Here is a 24,129-nt window from a genome sequence, read left to right on the forward strand (position 1 = left end):
TATTATTAATTTTGTAATATTAATAACATTATATGTGAATTATAATTAATTTATAAGATTAACTTTGTGATTTATTTTATTTATTATCTCAATCTATAGATGTATCCAATTTATAAATATATTTTTATTGAATATTATTGCAGATAATATATTCGAGTTTAAAATTACATTTCCATGATTATTATTATTCATGCAAGTGAAAACTATAGGAAAAATGAAGTTTTGCAGTTTTATCTGTGAAATACCTCTATCTGTACAAGAATAAAACTAATGTAAAATGAAATTAACGCTGCATAAATTAATCGAAAACCGTCGTACCGTCCGCCGTTAACCTAAAAACCTAACCTCAAAGCCTGGCGCATCCAACTGGCGCGCACGCAGGCGCAGAGTCTATTCTTCGATTGATATATAAGACTACGGCAGTACAAAGGAACATCTCGGGTGGTTTTCCTGCAGTCACGGAGTCACGGTGGCAGTGGCACTCGAAACATGGCAGACATCATCGATTGTAACTTTCCTGTTTGGGGCCTGCTGCCTAAGAAAGAGACGGGTGTCACTCAGTTTATCACCAAATATCCGGAGTACGATGGCCGGGGTGTCGTTATTGCGATCCTCGACTCGGGGGTGGACCCCGGGGCCCCGGGTATGCAGGTGAGCGCAGTCAGCGAGGGTGAATCCACGAGAGCATTGGTTATTTCGTTCGACACGCCTTCCTCAAAAGCGCTAATTCCTCTCGCCCGAAAGGACCGCCCTTTCCCCTAAATGCGAGTGCGAAGTTTTGGAGTAGTGGTAGACGTAGACTCGATAATGGATAACGTTTCTTGCCTTTTTTCTTTTTTCGTTCCTTACTGATCCGAGAATGGCCCCCTGTATCTCACCAATTATATCCTTTGAAAGATAACAGTCATGCCGTTCGTAATCCCAATGTCACATTATGAGAATTTGTTATTGACTGTCCTATTAAACTGTCAGAAAGCTGCCTGAACTTTGTCATGTCAATGACATCTTAAAATCTATTAATAAACCTGACTGAGCTTTGTCACAGTAATTTGAAATTTACAGCCACTCTCACATTATGCCATGATCTTTGTCAATATATTATTATATTTGTTCAATTAGTAAATTTTAAAGGTGTATAATTATCATTTTTTTCTTTTATGTACTGTACTCTCGGTAGCTTTTATTAAATTTGTATCTTTATAACAATGTAAAATTTTTTTACATAATTTTAATAAAAAAAATTGATATTATTATCTATAAATACAATGTATATGGGATTTAGGTGACTTCAGATGGAAAACCAAAAATTATTGAGAGATTTGACTGCAGCGGAGCTGGGGATGTAGATACTAGCAAAGTTGTTCAAGCACCAGACGGATATATAATTGGCCTGACTGGCCGTAAATTAAAGGTATGTTTATACATTTTTCTGTTACTTAGGAAAGATTGAGTTATGTATGAAAAGTCAGTGAATATTTTTTATTCATAACCTATAATGTTGCTTTTAGAATTTTAAATTGTCAGAAGTATGAGTAAACACAAATAAAAGCCATTAAACTGGCCAGTTTAATATAAAACCAACCAGATTTAATACAAAAGTCATAGCAATATATGCAAGATATAAAGATACATACATTGTCATCTCGATTGTCATATAATTTTAATTATAATGAAATATACTGTTATATTTATTACAAGAGCACACACATTATATACGAATTGCAATATTTGATGTTTAGGTTCCATCTAATTGGAATAACCCTAGTGGAGAATATCATATTGGTTTAAAGAATCTGTATTCGTTATATCCTACAAAACTTAAGGAAAGAGTGGTGGCAGAACGTAAGAAGCGTCTTTGGGATGATGGACATAAAACAGCTTTTGCAGAAGCTTCCAGACGATTACAGGTATAATATTTTTATATAATGACAATACACTAATACTTTTTATTTGTTTCCGAAATGAATAATACATCTTTAAAACTTTCCAAACAATCTCGTAAACCGAAGCATACATATATAGGATTGTATGCAGGATCTGTTGATTACAAGTCAGAGTCATTCGTCATCTCAATGTTAAATCTTTTTGCTATTAATTATCCATCTCATTCTTTGATGTTTCGAGATTTATCTATTATAAATTTTCAATGCTTTACAATGTCAAGTTGCTATTTTTCCTCTTGATGTATATATAATCATAATGTTATTGACGTATCGCAATAATTACTGGAAATCGATAGAAATATCTTTAATTGGCATTATAATTAGAATTTTAGTCCATGTGATCCAAAGATAGGAGTGCCGTGAGCATGTCAAACCATGCAATTAATTGAGGCCACTGTTTCACAACACGTCACAGTGGTCCGTATCTAATGCTATATTTGTATTTGGCAGATTGATCTGTTGTAAAGGCATTGATTCCATTATATAATATCTACTTAAGTCTGTTATAAGGACGTTACACACATATATGTGTAGTATTCTTATTAATTTTGTGATATTTTAATAGTACATAATTTAAATATTAATTTATAAGTGCAAGAGGAAAAATATTTAAAAATGTAAGAAATTGAAGATATATAAAAGTATATTATTAACAATGTAGAAAAATTTTTTATATGTTATAATTAAAAATATGTTTTATATGTCGAATTAAATTATTATAAGCAGAAGTTTTGTATCATTGTTAAAATGTTTATTGTCTTGTTTGTGTATTGTTTATTTACAAATTAAGCGTATTTTGATACATTATTAACTTTTTATTAATAATTAGCTAATTATTAATGGTAAATTATACGATGTGCGTAGGAATTTGAGAGCAAAAATCCACAATTATCGACTTCGGAAGAAAGACTGCAAAAGGAAGAATTTGAAGCTCGAGTTGAAGTATTGAACAATATTGAAAAAAAGTATTGCGACGTAGGACCTACTTACGATTGCGTTGTTTTCCACGATGGTAACATTTGGAGGTAATCCTATTCCGAGTATGTGATAAGCTTAAATATGCACATACCTGTTTGTTCGAAATCTAAGTTATTTGCATTATATTTACTTGTTTAATTTGATGCTTATTTTTTCCATGACAGAGCATGTATTGATACTTCTGAAGTGGGTAATCTGGAAACTGGTGTTTTTCTTGGTGAATATTCTGTCACAAGAGATTTTGCTCCTCTCACTCAAGAAGACCAGTTAAATATTAGTATTAATATCCACGATGAAGGCAATACATTAGAAATTGTCAGCTTATGTTGTAAGTATGATAAAAAAACCGTATTAAAGTTTTGTAAAATTAAATGTCGATTTTTCTATTAAGTTTTTTCTTTCAATTGAATTTTATTATAGCGAGTCATGGAACACATGTGGCATCAATCGCAGCTGCATATTTCCCTGATAATCCAGAATTGAATGGTGTGGCACCAGGAGCCCAGATTATTTCGCTAACTGTTGGTGATGGACGTATTGGCACAATGGAAACAGGGACTTCCGTTGTACGAGCTATGATCCACATAATGCAACGTAAGGAAAAGATTCATGTCATAAACATGAGCTACGGAGAACATGCTCATTGGTCAAATACAGGTAGAATAGGAGAATTAATGAACGAAGTTATTGACGAATATGGCGTAACTTGGGTTGCATCTGCTGGCAATCTTGGACCAGCTTTGTGTACCATTGGTAAATATAATAAAATTCTATTATTAGTTCTCTCTTTTTCATGTATACTCTCTGTTGTATCAGCTTCTTAGAATCAATTTTATTGCCTAATGCAATTTGTATTAATATTATAAATATAAAGTATATTCAAAAAGTTAATATTTTAATGCGTTATGTCTTATATCCAAATACTTTAAAAAATATATAGGAACTCCTCCAGACATCAGTTCAAACAGTATTATTAGCGTTGGTGCTTATGTGTCACCTGATATGATGGTAGCTGAATATTCTTTAAGAGAAAAGATGCCAGGCATGCCATATACTTGGTCCTCCCGTGGTCCAATGATAGATGGAGGTGCTGGTGTAACAGTATGTGCACCAGGAGGTGCCATCACCAGCGTTCCAAATTTTACTCTCAGGAAAAGTCAGCTTATGAATGGTACAAGTATGGCAAGTCCACATGTCACTGGGGCAGTTGGTATATATCAAAATTTCTTTTTACATATTGAAAGATATCTATAGGTATGATTATATAAAAATATTTTTATATTAAATTTCTATATTTCAGCGGTTCTTATATCTGGTCTTCTTGCCAAGGGTTATTTATACTCTCCTTATAGTATAAAGAGGGCTCTTGAAAATACCGCTCTTTATATACCTAATTTAGATCCATTTGCACAAGGCTCTGGTCTGTTGCAAGTCGAACGTGCATTTGATAATCTCGTCTCGTGTTGTGAGGCTCCTGAAAGAGACGTACGCTTTGCCGTCAATTGCGGTGTTAATAATTCTAAAGGCATTCATATGAGAACAGGTGTAATTGATCGCCCAAAGGATTATGCAATTACGGTTGAACCAGTATTTATAAATAGCGAAAATATAGGTAACATCGCATATAATGATATTTTGCAATTGTCCTTTTTTATTTTATTATCCTGATGTCAGAATTCTCTAGAATAAATAATATATAAAATAATGTCTTTTATGTAAACAAATTTTTGTCTTTTTGTAGATCCAGCACGCAAAATTGATTTTAATCTGAAGCTGACACTCGTATGTGATGCTTCCTGGGTCCAATTTCCAACACATCTGGATTTGATGCATATGCCTCGTGCTTTTGCTATTAGAATTGAAGCTACTAATTTACCAGAAGGTGTTCATGCCACTAGGTAAAAAAATATATTTTTTTATTGTATTAAACATTTTAAAATGATTGCAACAGTTTGTACTTACAACTTTCAGTGTACGAGCATATGACGTAACTAATATCGCGAAAGGACCAGTATTCCAAATTCCGGTAACTGTTGTCCAGCCAATGACAATACCGAAGACTGCACTTCTGCCAGACTTAACATATACAAATGTTTTATTTAAACCAAATACAATTCAGCGTCATTTTATTCTTGTTCCAGAAGATGCTACTTGGGCAGGTAAGGAGATCATGTATGAAAAAGCATGGCAAGGCTGTTTCACACGTGTAATTGTTTAATATAATTTAAATAATGTTATATATAGTATATTTCATGTGTTTTTTTTTTGTTTGAATTAGTTCTCAGATTAAAAAGCACAGAAAAGGATAAAACTGGTAGATTTGTGATGCACACTGTTCAATTAAAACCTCGTTTAGCCTGTAAAACTCTTGAAGTTAACAGAATAATCAGCGTGACATCTCAATCAGAAACTGTTCAACCATTTGCTGTTCAGGTATAAAAAATTTATATTAAGAATACATAAATACATTTTAAAAAGCTCAATTTGTATTCATTTAGTTTATGTTTTTATACATTAATGTTACCTTTATTTTTTTAGGGTGGATTAATTTTAGAAGTAGTTATCGCGAAATATTGGGCAAATCTAGGCGATATGTTTATCGATTATTCCATAGAATTTCATGGAATTCATATGATAAATGGTAATCTTACAATGCTGTCTGGAGACGGCATAAATCGCCTTGAATTACGTAGCTCTCTTCGAAATGAAGAAGTTGTACCTAACATCTCTCTAAAAACATCTGTTCAAGTCTTAAAGTACGTTTTATTTAAAATTTGCATCATATCTATAATTACTTTTACACTAATGATTACGAGATACATTTTACCATGCAATATTATAGGCCTAACGAATCGAAAATTGCTCCTTTACGAGCACGTGATATTATTCCGCCATCACGACAAATATATGAATTGCAACTAACATATACATTCCACTCGGCAAAATCAACTGAGGTCACACCAAATGCTGCATTGCTTAGTGATTTGTTGTATGAAAGCGAGTATGAAAGTCAAATGTGGATGATTTACGATTGCAACAAACAACTAATAAGTTGTGGAGATGCATATCCATCTAAAGTGAGTTTTTTAAATTATTAAATTAAATATTTAATTAAAACATGTTACAAAACGTTATATTAGATTTTTCGCGTTGAAGTATTGTAACTTTTTTATATATAATTAATATATGATATAATATTTCTTTAACGAAGAAAATATATTTAGGATTGTATATTTTTTACAATAATATAATAATTCCACGATATAAATATAGAACTTGGCTTAGTGTTTTAATTTTCGTATGAAAATAATATTAATCTGTTACAGTATACAATTCACAAATTAGAAAAGGGAGACTACACTTTGAAAATGCATGTACGTCATGAGAAAAAGGATTTATTGGAAAGATTAACAGACATGCCGTTACTTCTGAGTCAGAAGCTCAGTACACCAATTAATTTGGACATTTATGCCAATCAATCGCAAGCTATTATTGGTGGAAAAAAAATGGTTGCTGCATCTATTCCACCTGGTCATATTCTTCCTTTGTATATTGCTCCATTGTCCAACGAAAGCAAGTAAGTGTCTACATATATATCTGTATATGTAAACTTTTTTTCTTAATATTTGCATTATTGTGTTATAGATATAAATTAGTTTGACATTTCTAAATTTCTTGTCGATCATAATAATAGATATAGTTGAATATTTAGTAATTATTTGTATAAGACTAATCTCTGCAACTCTGAAAGTTATCTATAAAGAAAATTTTATAATTTGAACTGAAAACTTCCAAAATATTTATTTAAAATTTTTTATTGCAACATTTTGTATTAAAAAATTATTGATATACTAATATAGATTATTAAAAAATCGATTATTTTATATATCAAAGTTTTAACTTAAATATGCAAACTTCATCTTTACACACATATTTTTTATATTGTACACATTATGCATCATATTCATCATTGCATATACTTTACATCACATATATTAAAAATTTATGATATACATTAGAAATATATTATTTATTGATTTGTACTGTTAAATCTTTATCACATACATTTGATTTTTTTTACATTGATAAACTGTACGCTTAAAATATTCTATGCAAAATTTTATATTTTTTGTATATAAAAATATTTTGTATATAAACTCTTAATAATTTTACGAATTGAAAATTAATATCTGTTGCATTCTGGTAGTATGTTTGATTGAATGTACAATATTGTTTGACTTTAGTCAGTAATTTTTATTTGATTGCAAGCTAAATATTATTTACATGAATAATAATATTCATATAAACGTTTTTTATGAAAAAATATGTATTATACATTTTATGCATATGTATGTATATGCACATAAAGAAACGTTTATGAATATTATATTTTTAATATTTTATATATATGTAAGATGTTTATAAATTGATGTCATAAAATTTACATACATTTTCTTTCATCAATTTGGAGTCGTATTTTCCTTAGTAAAAAAGTGTTGGAAATTCTTTTTATATAAATCTTTTTAACATTAAACATTTTATATTTAATATTGAGTAACTAATTTTTATATTAAAATCTTATTGAAATAAAACGTCTTTAAATAAGGTAGTTTTATCATCATTTTTCCTTTTTGAAAATTTCTTTCTTATCTATAAATATCTATATGCCTATGAATCAATTGTAAATAAGAAAAACTGTGGACACATACACATACGCATACACGCACACACACTTGTAAGAAAACATCGATGTCAAATTGATTAAGAAAAATATATATATAAATTCTATGACATTTATTTAGAGGTATTTGATAAAATAATATATTATTTAGTGCTAAAGTGCTACTAAGATAACTTTTTTTTTATCTTACATTGCAGCACTGAAAACAAGTGAGTTTATAATACAATTTTTATATATACTTTGCATTTTTAAAAGCTTTAATTAAAATCAAAAACATTTGCTACTCAATTATATGACGACACATTTTTAAATGCATGCTGATAATGTCTATGCTTAATCAAAATATTATACACGAGGTATCAGGATATTGCTTACTGCAAGGAAAGATATATAATTAAAAACATAGGCAAATTTTTATTCCTATTTTTTTATTCTTAAATATTAAACAAATACATCAACATATATCACATGTACATGTATTGAAACAATACACATAGATCAAACTTATATATACAAAAAATTTGCCTACGTACTAAAAAATAAACTACTTGCTTTTTCTACTACTTTCAACTAATTTGACATTATCTGTTTTTCAAAAATGTTACAAATTAAAAAAATTTCTTCATAGATTTTATATTTATATTTGTATAACTGTTTTCAAGCTTTATTGTCCAATTACTTGTGAATATTTTATTCTACAGGAAATTATTTGACTTCTCATATATGTTACGCTTTTGAATTGTATGTTAATGTAACATGCCAGTATATTTGATATAAATGGAATGTATTATTTCTTTACGATAATATTATTTTCCGTAGTATATTATAATTACTGTTCCGTTCTTCTTACAGTATTCAACTTGTTTTCTTGTTCTATCTGGCTTCAGCATGTAATACATATAATTAAAAAATCAGAAAATAACAAAACTGCTATGTTTATGATTAAAATATATAATTTTGATCTTAATTAATATACATTAAATATTTTTCTTTTCTTTTTGCAAAGAGTATCCAAATACGCTACCCCTGGTAGTTATCTTCAAGGTACATTGACTTTCTGTAAAGATGATATTGGAAAGAAGGTGGATAGTCATGTATTTAAATACATCATATCTGAGCCTGCCAAGAAAAATGTCAGCCCTACTACTAAATCTGAGAAAGAGAAAACTACAAAGTGGGATGAATACCAGGAAGCAATAAGAGATATAAAATGCAATTACCTTGCTAAATTTGGTAATCTAACATTTAGATATTTAAATGTTTATATAGATGTACAATAGATATAATAGATATTTAGAGTAATTTATTAGTATTATCACATATATATTTTTTATCTTTTTTTCCGGTTTATATTCTACCAATAGCACCATCTATAAGTAAGTTGGGTTGAATTTAAGATGTGAACATTTATGTATCCATGTCCTTTTTTGTACCATATAAGATACATGTGTACCTTTGAGCATGTAATTGCAATTGTTGCATTTATCTAACTTTCTACAGATATTTATATATGTCAAATATGTATCCATGATTACAGTTTTTATTCTTTTACTATATTTGATAAACAGATTATTTACATTAACAGCATATATAATTTATTTGAAAACTCTGACATTTGTTATCATATAATTATAATATAACAAATCTAACATAAATATCTACATGTATGTAAACGTAGCCTTTAATATATGTGACATTTATTTTCATATATTGTACATTTAATTGAAAATTTTTACGAATTAATATTAATGAAATATGTTCTTGTCATAACAGAACCTGGTGATCACACCAATTCGCTATATGGAGAATTGAAAGGCGCCTTCTCAGATCATTTACCTGTCCACACAGCCATGTTGACATCTTTAGATTCTTCTGAAACACGACGACATATACCGCAGAACGATCTTTCAGAAAACGCTATTGTGTTTGCTAATCAAATAATAACAGTTGCTGATTCTGTGATCACAAATATTGATCAAGATAAGTTATTAGCATATTATGGATTGAAAAACGATCAGCGTCCTGATGCGGCTAAAATCAAAGTAACTATGGAAAAGCAAAAGAATAGTTTGATTGAAGGATTAGTGAAGAAAGGTTGTGCATTGGCGCGATTGTATGTACATGGAACAAAAACTGGAGAGGGAGATGGATCTTTTGAACATTTACTTGAAAGTGTTACACATCACTGGCAAGAAGTACAGAAATTCGCTGAACCTACTGATAATAAGGTAAACAATAATGTTATTTATTAAATATATTATGTTTACTCAAATAAACGATAGATAATTAACAAGTAAAATACTATAAAATAATGAGTAAGATTTTATTTCTATTTCTCTTCTCTAGGTTATTATTTTATCTTTATGGCATGCGCACATCAATAATCACTATGGACGTTACTTGAAATTATTGACACGCTATTATGAAGAAAAACCACTGAGAGAAATTGATGAAAAGTGCATTGAAATTGCAAAACTTCTGGGATGGGACCATTGGTCACGTTTTCTCACCACAAGTATACCAACACGTTACCCAACTACATATAGATCATTCTGATCACCGGTGAGTATTGTTTATTTTAATTTAAAATTAAAGAAAGTACTTGATAATAAATATGATAAATTACAAATAGTTTTTTTACTTCCACCCACTCTTTACAATACATCTACATGATTATTTGTTTGATTAAACGTTGAAGAAAGTATAATTGGATTTAATTGCTACACAATCCTGTATCCTATATAATACAAAAAACTATATGTTGCTTTCAGATTTTATGAGGTCAATGTGTGAAAGTATGATATAGACGATTTATGAAAATGATTTTCCAACACATCTTTGTAATAATAACAGTGACAGACAAGAGACATTTTTGTCAAATAAAAGTCAGGTGTAATATACGTTTAGAAAAACACAAATTTATTCATAATAAACTAATGATTTAGAAGACTAACTGCAGTGCTAAACTGACTTCAAATCATATTCGTATATACGCATATGATTTGCTTAATGGAAGTAAAAATAGAAAAAAAATTTGATTAAAATTTTACAAAAGATAAATATAAGTGACATAAATGATAAAATATTTCATTTGTGAAAACTATAATATACTTAATATTATTAAAAAAAACTAAAGACTTTAATTTGAATGAGTACTTAATTAAAAACTCAATTTTTTGATATTGTATTTTACAAAGAACGCTATCAATGCCTTTTTGAAATTTGAATTTTTACCAACATTGTGTCATGAAATATCACTTTCTATTACAATACAATGTATCTCATTTGACTTCTACTATATTTCTATTTTTACAGTAAATTATATATGTAAATATATAAATATGTCTTTTGTTTTTATATCCATGAGATATATTTCCACTATTTTGTGTCATCTTGGGCATATACAACGTATATAACGACTAATCTTGAATAGACTATTAATTTTATAATTGTAAAGTGATATATTATTTACATGTCTAACACAGATACTTTTATATCTTATATCTAATAAAAAGTACATTATCAAGGAACATATACACGTTCGCACGCGAGTACATATTGGAAATTGAATTTTATATATTCATTGCTTTTAAATGCTAAAATAATCATTCATAGAAAAAATGCTTTTTTATAAAAGATAATGATAAAATTTATATCACTTAAAAAAATCATTGTTTTGAAACAATCAATTGATTGATATATGTCAATTGTCACTGCAATTAAGTAAGAATGTCATTATAAAGAGAAATTCAATTAATAAAATGTGTTATTATAAAGTATAATAAATATTAAATAACAATTTTCTTTTTGTATTCATTTTCTCATAATTAGGTAAGATGGGGTTATTTTTTGGAAAACAGATCTTAAAGTACCATATGATAAGAAAATTGTATTGTTTTTCTCATTGCGTAACTATTTACGTAACAAAACCATTAAACAAGTTGTTTTCAGATATCAATTATTATTTTAAAAATACTCTATTATAAATTATATTTTTCTCAATCAATCGATTCAATTGCTTGATTTGCATCTGCTGAATGTAGCTATTTTTCATCACCACAATTGTTTTTCTTTAGTATCTTATATACGAATCGTAACCCAAACTATCGTACAAAATTTTGGCATCCAAAATGTCTTGACACACACATATATCTATATATATATATACTATATCAAACCTTTTTATAAAGGACATAAATATGAATCACAAAGAGATGTATTTGGTAACAAAATTAATAAGTAATGAGAAATACACGGAATAAGAGGTACTTTTGTAATTATGACTTTACCACCATTATTTAGCTATCACTTCCCGTCATATGTGAAAGAGTGTTTTAATAATGAAGTAGATATATTGTGGTATCATCCTGAATTTACGCAAAGCCGTTATCCACCAGGACAAAAAAGTAATTATACTTTGTTATTTATAACGATATTGAGAATATCTGTATACACCAAGTATCAATAATGCTGATTTTTTGGTATACTGAATAACTCCCAGTAAGTGAAGCTTGTACACTTATATGTTTACTTGTGGCTGTACGAATATCAAGAGGAAATCTATCAATTTATGATATAGAAAATTGTCCGAGATTGAATATTATTATGGCAGAGGCGATGATAGAGGGTAATACAACTCATGCGTGGCTTGTTAAGAAAAGACTTATATCACATCCATACTTGAATACCGAAGATGCTTTAAAACATGGGGGCAAGAGTTTAAATATATTAAAAGAATGGGTACGATAGCAATATTTAAAATAAGTCATATTCTAATATATAAATTTTTATGTGTTTTCTTATTAATATTCACAGTTAAAAAAATTCTTACTGATTTCCCATCCAGTTGCATTTCTATCTGAATAAATAGAACAATCTTTTGAGTATAGTATATATTTTACATTTAGATAACATAATATAATACCTTTGTCATAGAAGTTCAATATCTTTCACGAGGAGATAGAAACAAGCCTATACAAAAATATAAACACATTTTTATATGAATGGTATAAAGTTCCGAAATTTCATACTTTATTTATGCTGCTTATCACATGCGGACGTACTATATTGTTTATATTTCAAGAGAATACCAGTAAGGTAAGCACGTCAGCTAGAATCGAATTCAATTATACAGGATGATTCTTAATTATATGTCCATATTTAAGTCCATCACATAAATAAATCATCATATATAGCACGTTTTTTTTATTTTGAATTGTAAACTTACTTTCTAAATTATTGACATATAATTAATAATTATCCTGTATAAATAACAGTAAGATCCAAGTTTTATCCACAGGTCACTTTGTTCGATTCGCACAGTCATACCGTCAATAATTTAAATCATGGATTGGTCATAGCTCAGGTAAGTAAATTTGGAGAGATCTATGCTTTAATGAGTACTAAACGACAAAATGTGAACACGAATATTAATTTCTTCTAACTGAAAAAATATATGACGCAGACGACTATTGATAGATTGGAATCATTATGCAACTGGTACATTCAGGATGTATTAAAGAATTGTTACAATACACAAGCTAATAAATACGAGTTAGCTTTCTTATATTCCTCTGATGCACATTGCAGTGGCCATAATGGGATTTCATGCAAATGTAAAAAATCTTGTAAATTGTAATAATTTTTGAAACTAAATACTAAAACGTATTTTATTTCTTACCGACTATAAAGTTACAAAATAAAATAATTATCTTTCTAACTTACACATAAGTAATACGCAAAATATAATTGTACACTTTTAGCAGAACTTTTTATTTAAACACATATGTAGAGATAATATACACAAAAATGTGGTGTATATTTATTCAGCAGTTTGTTTAAACAGACAAACTGAATAGATTAAGACTGATATATTTATTTACATTATGTACAATGTACTTCCTGTTTCTCCTCTAAGTCTGATAAAACAATTTATTGTCTACACAATGCTGAAACTATTAAGGAAATAATTTATATATCCGAAAATCATAAATTTCGAATGATGGTACGTTCCTCTGTGAATGAGTTTAGCATTGCGTAAACGTACATCCCTGGCGATATGTAACTACATATTACAATAAGTTTATAGTGTTTTATATCGGTTGAGATTTTCTTCCATCGTCTATATTTCACATTATACTTATAAAATATAATCAAAAAACGCGTGGACGAGACAATTTTATTCGAAAGTTTTTGCTTTATAGCTTTATAATATTATATATATATATATTATATATATATATATAGCTACAATATTTTGATTTCCTAACGATCTTTTCAATTGGTGATAGTACATAATTTTTTACATTATGACGTCTTTATAATCTTCATACACTTTGTGTAGATAAAAATCTGAATATATTGCTGCTAAATTTTCATGTATGTAGTTACAAGGGATAATGTCTAACATACAAAATACCTATGACAAACTTGTTAAGAGAATCAAATCTGTAACGACAATATTCACATGTGACTTTATATGATAATTTTAATAAACAAAGTTGTGCCATATAATCAAAAATAAAAATTATTATCTATATTAAGTTCGTAAAAAAATTTATATACTATCTCTCTAGATTTCTAGAACAATATTTATATAATGTTTCATATATCATATATAATCCTTTTTTAACATACGAGAAATAAGTTTCTCTTTTTTTGTTCATCATTATAACCTGATTGAATATAAAAAAAATTAATAGAACGATGCCGAAATAGTATAATGTCTAAAATACAGATTTCTTTCTCTTTATACTTTTATGTACATTTTAAGTGTCGCGTAATAGAGTATCGTAGAATTTATTTAATAACAATTTTCAACAACGCAATTTCTAGAAATTACTATCTACAGGAACGTATCGACTAATTTCTCTTCCAATTTTGCTTCCGATACATTACTTTAAAAGAACGTTGAGAAGTATTCTTTCTTTTTTTTTCAATTGCTTGCAAATACTACCGATGGTAGTATGGTTGAGCAACTTTCTGTTATATTCCCACATGTAAATAAACATCCCACACATCATATTACTTTGTACAATATGATCAACTTCAAGGCAATGCTTATTTTTTTTTTCGAAGATAAATCAAAAGTCCTAATTAAATTACTTTACAAGTGATAATCTTGTATATCCTATTTGGTTAGTAGATTTCACACAAATTGAACTTAATAAATAAGTAAATAACTCTGTAATTTTTTTAAGCACACTCAAAACACATTTCTTTTTTTGCATATTTTAGCAAATGAAATCATATCTACCGAAGCGATATATTGTAAAATGTTGAAAATGCATATTACAGGATGCTATATAGTGTATACTACGATTCGTTATATTATGTGCATCAATTTGTCTATGATCACTTTTAAAAGCAAAACGATGTTATGTTATTGGGGAAAAAATATTATTTCACAAAGTAACTTGAAAAATATACCTTTTATAAATGAATAAATAAAATTATCACGTGTGAGAGAATGTTACAAAAAGAAGAAAATCGTTAGAGAGACTGACGAACTCGAGGTTGTGCCCATTCTACAAAATCATCAATTAATACAGGCCAGGCACCTTCTTCATCATAATTACTCATGTCCAAATTGATCATAAGTGCAAAGTCTAACAGTAAGTTCCACGTGTCTTTTGGAATTGATCTTTTGTGATGTTCCTAGAATACATCAGTTGATTATTTTAAAGTAACTTGCCAGAAATAAATTTTAAAAACAATAATATCCGAAATTTGCTTACCTGTAAGAATTGACACCATAATTGAAGAAATTTAAATTTATCGTCTAATACAATGTTCCAATACGCGATCGCCATATCCAAATCTAAGCCTTTCTGTCCCGCATTTTTTGCGTAATTAAATGTGAAATGATAAAAATCCTTGAATTTGAGAGGATCCCTTAAATCATTTTCTAAACTACCTAACCGAGCTTTTAGCTTATCTATACTATCCACACTGAAAATAACACGTATGAAAATAGTCACATTTACATGTTTTGTAATGAAAAATATAAGATACGTTAGTTTTAATAATCTCTCTTGTAGACATATTTCAAGGAAATTTAATATTTACCCCAAGTCCATCATTCCATTCATAAACTCGTCTTTAGTGAATTCACACTGTGTTTCGGCACGAAATTTCCACGCAATAATTAAAACTAATTTACTCTCAGGACTTAGATTCAAGTCATCAAGAAATTTCATGATGCCATCTGCCGTAATTTTATTGGGTTCACTTGGATCTATGACAGATAATGCTTATAATTTTTTACAATATTTAAAATGAATAACGTGTAATGTATATTGCAACTGATATCGTTGTGACAATCTTACCTTGGTATTTGCTGTACAATATTTCTAGTTTCTTTTTGTCAACCGAATTTTTCGGTTCTTTGTAATAAGCTTCTGGGTTTTGAAAGTAGTTATCACTTGCCAGATCCAGTTTCCAATCATTTTGGGCTAAACAATATATCGCAGTTTGCTCCCCAGTTTGTGTAAATGTTATAAATTTTTTCACTTTGTCCCTTTGTGAAAATTTTAACTTATGCTGCAACAAAGTGGTATGTAATATTGTATCTTACAAATTTATTTAACTATCAAAGCGGTAAAAGTGTAAGTGACACCAATACACGAGTCTGAATCTCACTGTCATAATTAAATATACTAACAGTATGTTATACAATCTTAATTTAAACAATTACTTTGGCTCTCCGAACGAGAGTCATTATATGTGCAAAAACTACAGCTCGCGTCATTCAAAGGACGCTTCGGTACGTCGACAGTCTCGCGTCGCGTCAGACGGTGTTCTAAAGTGACCATATTTTTAAAGCGGGAAAAGCGAGGCCCCGCGTCGCCTCTCGCGTCGTCCCGGACGACGAGGCTGACGTTCAGCGTGGAAAACACCATTAACGTTGGTAGCGCGGAGATAGGTTATTCCGATAGCTCGACGATGAAAACGCGGAAGTCCCGAACGCGGGGACGGACCTGGTCGACCGATAACGCGACACAAGCGTAATTTTGTTGGCGTACAATCGCGCTTTTCCCGAAAAGCTTACCATTTTCCGGCTAATTTTAGGCCCCCGAAAGCCAAAATATTATTCCCCTCGCACTACGCTTGACATGAACATGCGCATGTCGGCGACGGCCTCGGACAGGTTGACGCAGAGTCGCTGAGGTCGCTACTGAGAGTCGCTGTCACTCGATTGATAAATCTCCATCAATAGGGTTCGAGTCTCCGCTAAATCGGGTTCGAGTCTCCACTAAATCGAATTCAAGTCTTCGCTAATATAAATTTACAGCAGAGAGAAACCTGAGAGCGGAATATAGATCTAAAAGAATACAATTGTCTTTTTGAATGTCGCGGACACGGTTTTACATAAAGACGATGACCGTAGAGAAATATAAGATAAATAATTTATTATTTACTTAATATTTTTTACTTACGAAATTTGCTTTTTTTCCTATGACAATTGTCATTTAAATGCACTTTGTAAATTATTTGCAATATATGTATAATTTATTTTATTTTATTACATAAATGTCATTCTATAATATATTATAATGCATATAAATTATATTACGCCTCAAAATTAAGATTAGACATAATTACTTTGATTTTGAAATTGAGAACATGAAAAATTGTACCTAATTTTCATATAATTTGTAATTTGAGTGAATCTAACGTTAGTGAACGCTGTGTATGAGAAATTTCCATGTTAAAAAGACAAAAAAGAATGTCAGATTAAATGCATTTTGGACTTATTCAATTTGCATTTTCTTATACATTTGCAGAGATGAAATACAAAGCGCGTAAAATAATGTTTTATCGGCAGTGTCGGAAAATAAACGTGGCAGCGTAGTACCAATTTTGTAAATGGATGTACTGGCGGTAGTGTACAGGGGCTTTCGACTTTCGACGGTCCGACGAAAAAGGCGGGGGTCGAGGGGCGAGGGCACGCAGCACAGACAAACTCTCGGACACCTCACTGGAGTAGTCGAGTAGTGGAGTGTGGAGTACTGGACAGCCGCACGCACGCGGTTCGCCACGTTTTACGCGAGTCACGACTCCGGCGCGCTGAGATTTCAGGAGCGCTGGGAGGATCGGGCGGATACGCTGGATCCCGCGAGAGCGGAGATATGAGATATCGGATGGACACCGTGTGCGAGTGAAACGCGTCTTTCGGCGCTAACCTCGACGCGTGGACGCGACCGCGGGCGACGTAGAATGTGACCCCGTCGAAAGTGCTCCTCGTCAAGATTACTCCGGTTCGTGATGTTTTCGATCCGGTTGACGGAAAGACGGAGGAGACCGCGAGGTCGCGTAGATTACCAACGGCATCATTGTGATACGCTCTGATAAAATCCCTGGTCTTAATCTCGATGTCGGTTTCTAGTGTGGCAGGTATTATTAATGTAATACATGTAATTTGTGTATTTTTATAGTTTATTCCTCTTAGATTAAAGTGTTGCGAGTAATTCTGCTTTGATGAAAAAAGAACTGTTTTGTTTTGATGCAAAATGAAATTATAAGTGGAACTTCATTTCATGAAGTTACTCTCTAATGTTTATGTAATGTCGCTTGCAGAAATCTGAGAAAATGCTAGACGGAAGTATTCAGTACTTGTTAGACAGATGAAGATACGTAGTAATTCCGTATAAACATGGTGGGGAATACTTACGAGGGAGTACTTCCGTTGTACAATGGAGCTGGGAGGGAGATGTGCCAATGGTTGGCGCATATCAAGTTGTCGAGAATAATAATTTTGACGTCTGTGGTCTTATTTATCGTGCCATTATTTACGCATTATTATTTATCTAAGGTATAATTAAAGAAGAAAGCAAATACAAGCTTTTAACAATTATTAATCTACGCTTTGTGTTAACTTTGAGATCATACCCTTTCAGGTAGAATCTGACACGCCAGATAGGGATATGTATAGAACGTTTTCAACCCTGGAAGCTTTTGAAGATTTCACATCTATGAAAGCGTCACAGCTGAAGATGAGAATAGAGGAAATGTTACGCATAAAAATTTCGGTGAGTAACGAGTTGAGAGACCTGAGCGCTAAGAGGCAAAGACTTCAGGGCGAAGTTAATAGCTTGACGCAGAAGATAGACGAGCTAAAGCAGGAGTTGCTGCATCAGCAAACGGATCTTGATAGATTAAAGATAAGTGTGGAGCAAGCACAGGTGGCGCAGAAAGAGGCGGTGGAGAGAAACATGCCTGAATTGGCACCACCTAAGAGAATATTAATTAACACCCTGCCAGTTACATTACCCAGCACAGATCCGCGATCATGCAGAATGCATGATTGTTTCGATCACAGCAGATGTGCATTGACAAGCGGCTTTCCCGTATACTTGTACGATCCAGATCAATTCTCGGTAGTTAATCCAGGGTGGGATGTGGATGGTTTTTTAAAAACGACTATTAAACAAACACTAGGTATGTATTAAAGATATATAAATAAAGTATATTATTACATATTAAAATAAATAATATTGCAATTAAAGACGTTTTTGTTTTATGAGATATTTTTCTATGGTAATTTGTTGTATTGATTGTAGGATATAATCCACATCTTACTAGGAATCCAGCAGAGGCATGCGTTTACATAGTCTTAGTTGGTGAAGCATTAAGCCTCCATCAAAAGAATGATCAACGTTATAATAAACCTTTAGATATAAAAAAATTACACGCACTTCCTTATTGGGGTGGAGATGGTAGAAATCACATATTACTAAATCTTGCACGTAGAGATTTATCTGCGGATTCTGGAAATATCTTCAGTAATCTGGATATTGGCAGAGCAATAGTAATACAGTCCACGTTTTATAGAAATCAATTTCGCGATGGTTTTGATTTAATTGTTCCACCAATTCTGGGACCACCTGGCGGAGATGTTTGGCAAGAATGCGCACAAATGTTACCGGCGAGAAGAAAATATTTGCTGTCATTCCAAGGAGAAATGAGAACTTTTATAGGCACGCCGATGACATATCAAGTTGACGACGCCGATGTAGATCTGGAAAAATTAATAATCGATGATAACAATATAGACGCATTTATTATCCAACATTTAAAAGATATGAGCAACGGAATAACTCTGGACAAATTTTTCATTCAATTTGAATGTATACCGGCTTCTGTGGAGAGTAAGCCTGCGGAAACTCTTGACTGGTCTCTTTGCGGAACTGATTCTTCCAGAAGAGCTATATTAAAGGAATCAACATTTGCACTGATCTTAGCTCCCAGTAATGCTACATTATTGACAACTTCGTTCATGCAAGCAAGATTGTACGAAGCATTACGAGCTGGGTCAATACCAGTTATTCTCGGTGGTGATCAGATTGTGCTTAGTTATAACGAAGTTATTGCTTGGAGGAGAGCAGTCATTTTCCTACCTAAAGTAATTTTTCTAGTAACAAATTATCGAATTTCTTTTTCACTATTGAAATACAGCTAACAAAAATGTAACTTTAGGCAAGAGTGACTGAAATGCACTTTTTATTGCGTGCTGTTCCTGACAACGATCTTTTGACTATGCGGAGACAAGGTAGATTAATGTGGGAGCGTTATATGAGTACTGCTCAAGGTGTAGTGGATACGACCATAGCAGTAGTCAGAGACAGACTTGGTATACCTCCATTACCAGCGCCTCAAACACCCAGTCCTAGTGTTTTTAATGAAAGTTTTGTGGTATGTATTTTAATGTGATATGCTTTTTATGTTAAAGTATGTAGTATATATTTTAATATAAAGAACAAAATTAATTTTATAATTTATATTACCTTTTATTTTAAAGCCTTTAAAATCGGATACCATCATCTCTGAACCTGAAGCTGAAGAAAGTTTGGGTCCTTTAGAACCGCCATACCCATCTCCTGCTTTTAAGAGAAATTATACAATACTATTAATCCAAGGTCATGAAATTTGGAATGATTGGATGGATCCATTTAATTTATATCCGCAATTACCTTTTGATACTGTTCTTCCCAGCGATGCCAAATTTCTTGGTAAAGTTATTTTTTCAGAGATTATTGTTACATGAGACTTATGTTATATTTAATCTTATGTTTTATTCTTTTATAGGCTCAGAGGTGGGTTTTCGACCCATCGGTAAAGGTGCTGGAGGTGCTGGAAAAGAGTTTAGTGAGTCATTAGGAGGAAACTATCCAAGAGAACAATTTACAATTGTCATGTTAACCTATGAGAGGGAACAGGTTCTTATAAATTCACTGGCACGTCTTTACGGCTTGCCTTATCTGAACAAAGTACTTGTAGTGTGGAACAGTCCGAAACCACCTGTAGAAGATCTCAAGTGGCCTGATATCGGCGTTCCTATACATGTAATTTTAATTTATTATTCTATAAAATCTGCAACTGTTTTTAAAGACAGACTTCACATTAAAACTACTTTTCAAATATATCTGAACAGGTTATAAAAGCTCCAAGAAATAGTTTGAATAATAGATTCCTTCCATTTGACGCAATTGAGACAGAAGCTGTCCTTTCTATTGACGATGATGCTCATTTGAGACACGATGAAATCATGTTTGGTTTTAGGTAAGCTGACTTTTCACAATCTTTTCATTCCATATAACTTTTGTTATTTATCATACATACGTCTTCAGAGTGTGGAGGGAACATCGAGATCGTGTAGTTGGATTTCCTGGTCGCTTTCATGCATGGGACCAGAATTATCATAACGCTTGGAATTACAATTCTAATTATTCGTGCGAACTATCCATGGTTTTAACTGGAGCTGCTTTCATCCACAAACATTATACATATCTATACACGCATTGGTTACCACAGGCTATACGTGATAAAGTTGACGAATACATGAACTGTGAAGACATTGCAATGAATTTTTTAATATCTCATCTTACAAGAAAACCACCAGTTAAAGTAAGACATTTATATATATTTTTATAAAGTCGATGATCATTTTACATTTATATATATATATATATATATATGTATATGTTCCTTTTACTCCTGAGTGGAGCATAGGGCCTCCAGGAAACCATTCCAGCGTTCCCTGTCTTGGGCTAAGTGTTTGACTTGGTCCCAGGATTTCCCAGAACTTTCTATTTCCTTTAACATGGTTCTCCTCCAGGTGTTCGCCGGTCTTTCTCTCCTCCTTGAGCCTTGTGGGTTCCACTCCAGTGCCTGCCTAACGATGTTGTTTTAGTCTCTTCTCAGGACGTGCCCGATCCATTTTCACTTCCTCAGCCTGATTGTATAGCTGATCCTCTGCTGGCCAGCCCTTCTTAATACCTCATCGGTTATTTTACATTACTCTATCACAATTATAAATTATAAATTTTTTGTCTCTTGTGATTCAAGTTTTATAAATATTTTACAATTACGTAATATTTCTGTTTGCATTCTAATTATACAATTAAACTTCAAAAATTTATGAATGTATTAATATGCAATTCCATGACATTAAAATACTTGTTTCTACATTAGGTAACATCACGTTGGACATTCAGATGTCCAGGTTGTCCAGTTTCACTTTCAGAAGATGATACCCATTTTCAGGAGAGACATAAATGTATCAACTTCTTTTCACAGGTAAAATATTCTATATGCTAATTGCTTTTACGTTTTGCTTTATTACATTTATCTAAATGATTCTAACATAATAATAATTATTATTTAAGTAAATTTATAAATTTTACTTAACATAATAATTGGTTTTAGGTGTTCGGTTATATGCCTCTATTGAATACACAATATCGGGCTGATTCGATATTATTTAAAACACGAATACCACATGACAAACAAAAATGTTTCAAGTTTATATGAAAAGGAAATACATTTGAATTTTTGTGTAGATATTATGTAGAATAAGATTTGTACAACTTTGATACAATTTTACGCAGTTTACAATTTATGCAGTCCACAATTTGAAAACTAGGGAGAATATTTTACAGAATATGTACAGGAAATATAAGGTATAGTAAGAAATTTAATTATATATATAACAAGTCAAAATGTCATTATAAATTGATAAAGTGCATTAATAATGATTATGAAAAAAGTAGATAAATATTATCTACATGTTATTAATCTTTTTTTTTTATTTTAAATTTTTGTAAGACATTTAATGAGAGAGGATAATTACAAATAATCAAAATAATTCTGTGTAATATTAGATAAAGTGCATATGCAATTGTAAAAATAATTCTTGCTTTAAGTTTTTTAAACTAAAATCGACATTTAACAACAAAACATTTAACGTTTTAGAAGAACGGACATTTTTGTTCTGTAAATTCATGTACTATACATATATTAATATAGTAGTGTACTACATATTAATATATATGTATAAGTGCACTAAAAAATATAATTTATTTTAATATACTATATCTATATAATATAGCCATATATATTAATAAATTACTGCCTATTAGAATTATAATAGTGTACACATTTTGAAAAACGGTATAATTTTTTAACAAAGAACAAAATTATATATAATGTTCTTATAATTAAATTCAGTACAATGATTATATATTATTATGTTAACAATTATTTATCTTTATATAATTAAGATTATATAGTTAAGATTTTTTACAATTAGAGGTCATTATTAAAGGCTGAAAAAACAAAACATAATTTGTCCTAAAAATATTACATTAATTGTCTTATTGGTTAATGTCAATTTTTATTAAAAACAAATTAAAGATAATTAAGAAAAATTTGATTTATATTTTATATCTACGTATACATATTTGAGTTGTTGAAATTACGCAAAGGTCGCTTGTACATTTTAATGAATCTCTATATTTCTTTATGTAAAAACTGTGAATCTCTCTTTTTTAATAATCGGCTGCTTTACAATTGATAGAAACATCACGTTACAGATATTTGTATAACGTAATAACAGATGATGTATAAATTGTACATAACAGTTTTTTATTTTATTTTATTTATATTTTTTAACTTTTCCTCTCATTTTCCATTTTCAGAATACTAACATATAAAATATGAAATTATAGATCCATTTACATATATATAACAGATTAATTTAACACATAATACTTTTTTTATGTTTTAATTTATTAGAAAACGATCATATTTTTTATACTTAGGAAACGATTATCTGTAAAAAACGATTAGAGTTTTAAGTTATTTTTATAATCATTTTGTCAGGCCATATTCTGAAACTATATATATGTTATTTGATAGACATTAAATATATAGTCTGTCGGTATAATTAAATACGATATGTTTTTTATAGACTATACATAGTTGATAGATTAAAATTTATCTTATATATGATCGTATGAGATTGATAATGATGTTATATTTCATGAAGAATGTTGAATAGAATATATAGATAGTAAGTAGGCAATATCTTTGAGATTAAAACTTTCCTGTTCTTAACGCATCAACATTTTCAAAATCCTATCTCAGGTCCAAACAAACTTCAAGTTGGTGCGACAAGTACTTTTGTACCATAAAAGGAATCAATTATAAGAAAAATCAAATCTTAAAACTTGGTTTTTTTAGGTTTCT

General features: G+C 30.4%; 2 protein-coding genes across 3 annotated transcripts; one reads left to right on the forward strand and one right to left on the reverse strand.

Moving 5' to 3' along the window:
• Positions 1-393: 393 nt before the first annotated feature.
• LOC112453893 (exostosin-3) lies at positions 394-22,643 on the forward strand. Of its 2 annotated transcripts, XM_025014912.1 has the most exons (28): positions 394-651; positions 1,283-1,411; positions 1,740-1,907; positions 2,808-2,968; positions 3,086-3,249; positions 3,342-3,674; positions 3,862-4,131; positions 4,222-4,533; positions 4,663-4,819; positions 4,893-5,080; positions 5,200-5,354; positions 5,460-5,677; positions 5,764-5,998; positions 6,248-6,498; positions 8,609-8,835; positions 9,376-9,830; positions 9,949-10,117; positions 12,104-12,342; positions 12,902-12,967; positions 18,501-19,041; positions 19,164-20,005; positions 20,080-20,295; positions 20,402-20,612; positions 20,689-20,945; positions 21,035-21,162; positions 21,231-21,507; positions 22,075-22,179; positions 22,309-22,643. In XM_025014912.1, the coding sequence occupies exons 1-28, from the start codon at positions 490-492 to the stop codon at positions 22,411-22,413; spliced, it is 6,741 nt and encodes a 2,246-aa protein (XP_024870680.1). In that variant the 5' UTR covers positions 394-489; the 3' UTR covers positions 22,414-22,643. The 2 variants fall into 2 exon arrangements, with proteins under 2 accessions (XP_024870680.1, XP_024870678.1); XM_025014910.1 differs by lacking the exons at positions 394-651; positions 1,283-1,411; positions 1,740-1,907; ... (14 more) ...; positions 12,104-12,342; positions 12,902-12,967 and adding exons at positions 17,571-17,997; positions 18,181-18,415.
• LOC112453894 (DCN1-like protein 1) lies at positions 14,208-16,742 on the reverse strand. Its single transcript, XM_025014913.1, has 5 exons — positions 16,652-16,742; positions 15,930-16,143; positions 15,670-15,838; positions 15,339-15,552; positions 14,208-15,258 (listed from the first exon to the last, which is right to left on the reverse strand). The coding sequence occupies exons 1-5, from the start codon at positions 16,652-16,654 to the stop codon at positions 15,094-15,096; spliced, it is 765 nt and encodes a 254-aa protein (XP_024870681.1). The 5' UTR covers positions 16,655-16,742; the 3' UTR covers positions 14,208-15,093.
• Positions 22,644-24,129: the final 1,486 nt, after the last annotated feature.

The sequence above is a fragment of the Temnothorax curvispinosus genome, unplaced genomic scaffold, assembly GCF_003070985.1.
Source record: "Temnothorax curvispinosus isolate PA1 unplaced genomic scaffold, ASM307098v1 QBEX01004747.1, whole genome shotgun sequence".
Taxonomy (NCBI): Eukaryota; Metazoa; Arthropoda; class Insecta; order Hymenoptera; family Formicidae; genus Temnothorax; species Temnothorax curvispinosus.

What these genes read in the sequence shown, in the direction of transcription:
- LOC112453893 (XM_025014912.1), top strand. Translation starts at nt 490, where the DNA reads ATGGCAGACATCATCGATTGTAACTTTCCTGTTTGGGGCCTGCTGCCT. An exon ending in ACCAGCTTTGTGTACCATTG is followed by an intron (nt 3,675 to 3,861) that starts GTAAATATAATA and finishes AAAAATATATAG; the next exon opens with GAACTCCTCCAGACATCAGT. An exon ending in ACATGTCACTGGGGCAGTTG is followed by an intron (nt 4,132 to 4,221) that starts GTATATATCAAA and finishes TCTATATTTCAG; the next exon opens with CGGTTCTTATATCTGGTCTT.
- LOC112453894 (XM_025014913.1), bottom strand. An exon ending in AATGGAATGATGGACTTGGG is followed by an intron (nt 15,553 to 15,669) that starts GTAAATATTAAA and finishes TGTTATTTTCAG; the next exon opens with TGTGGATAGTATAGATAAGC. An exon ending in TATGGTGTCAATTCTTACAG is followed by an intron (nt 15,259 to 15,338) that starts GTAAGCAAATTT and finishes GATGTATTCTAG; the next exon opens with GAACATCACAAAAGATCAAT.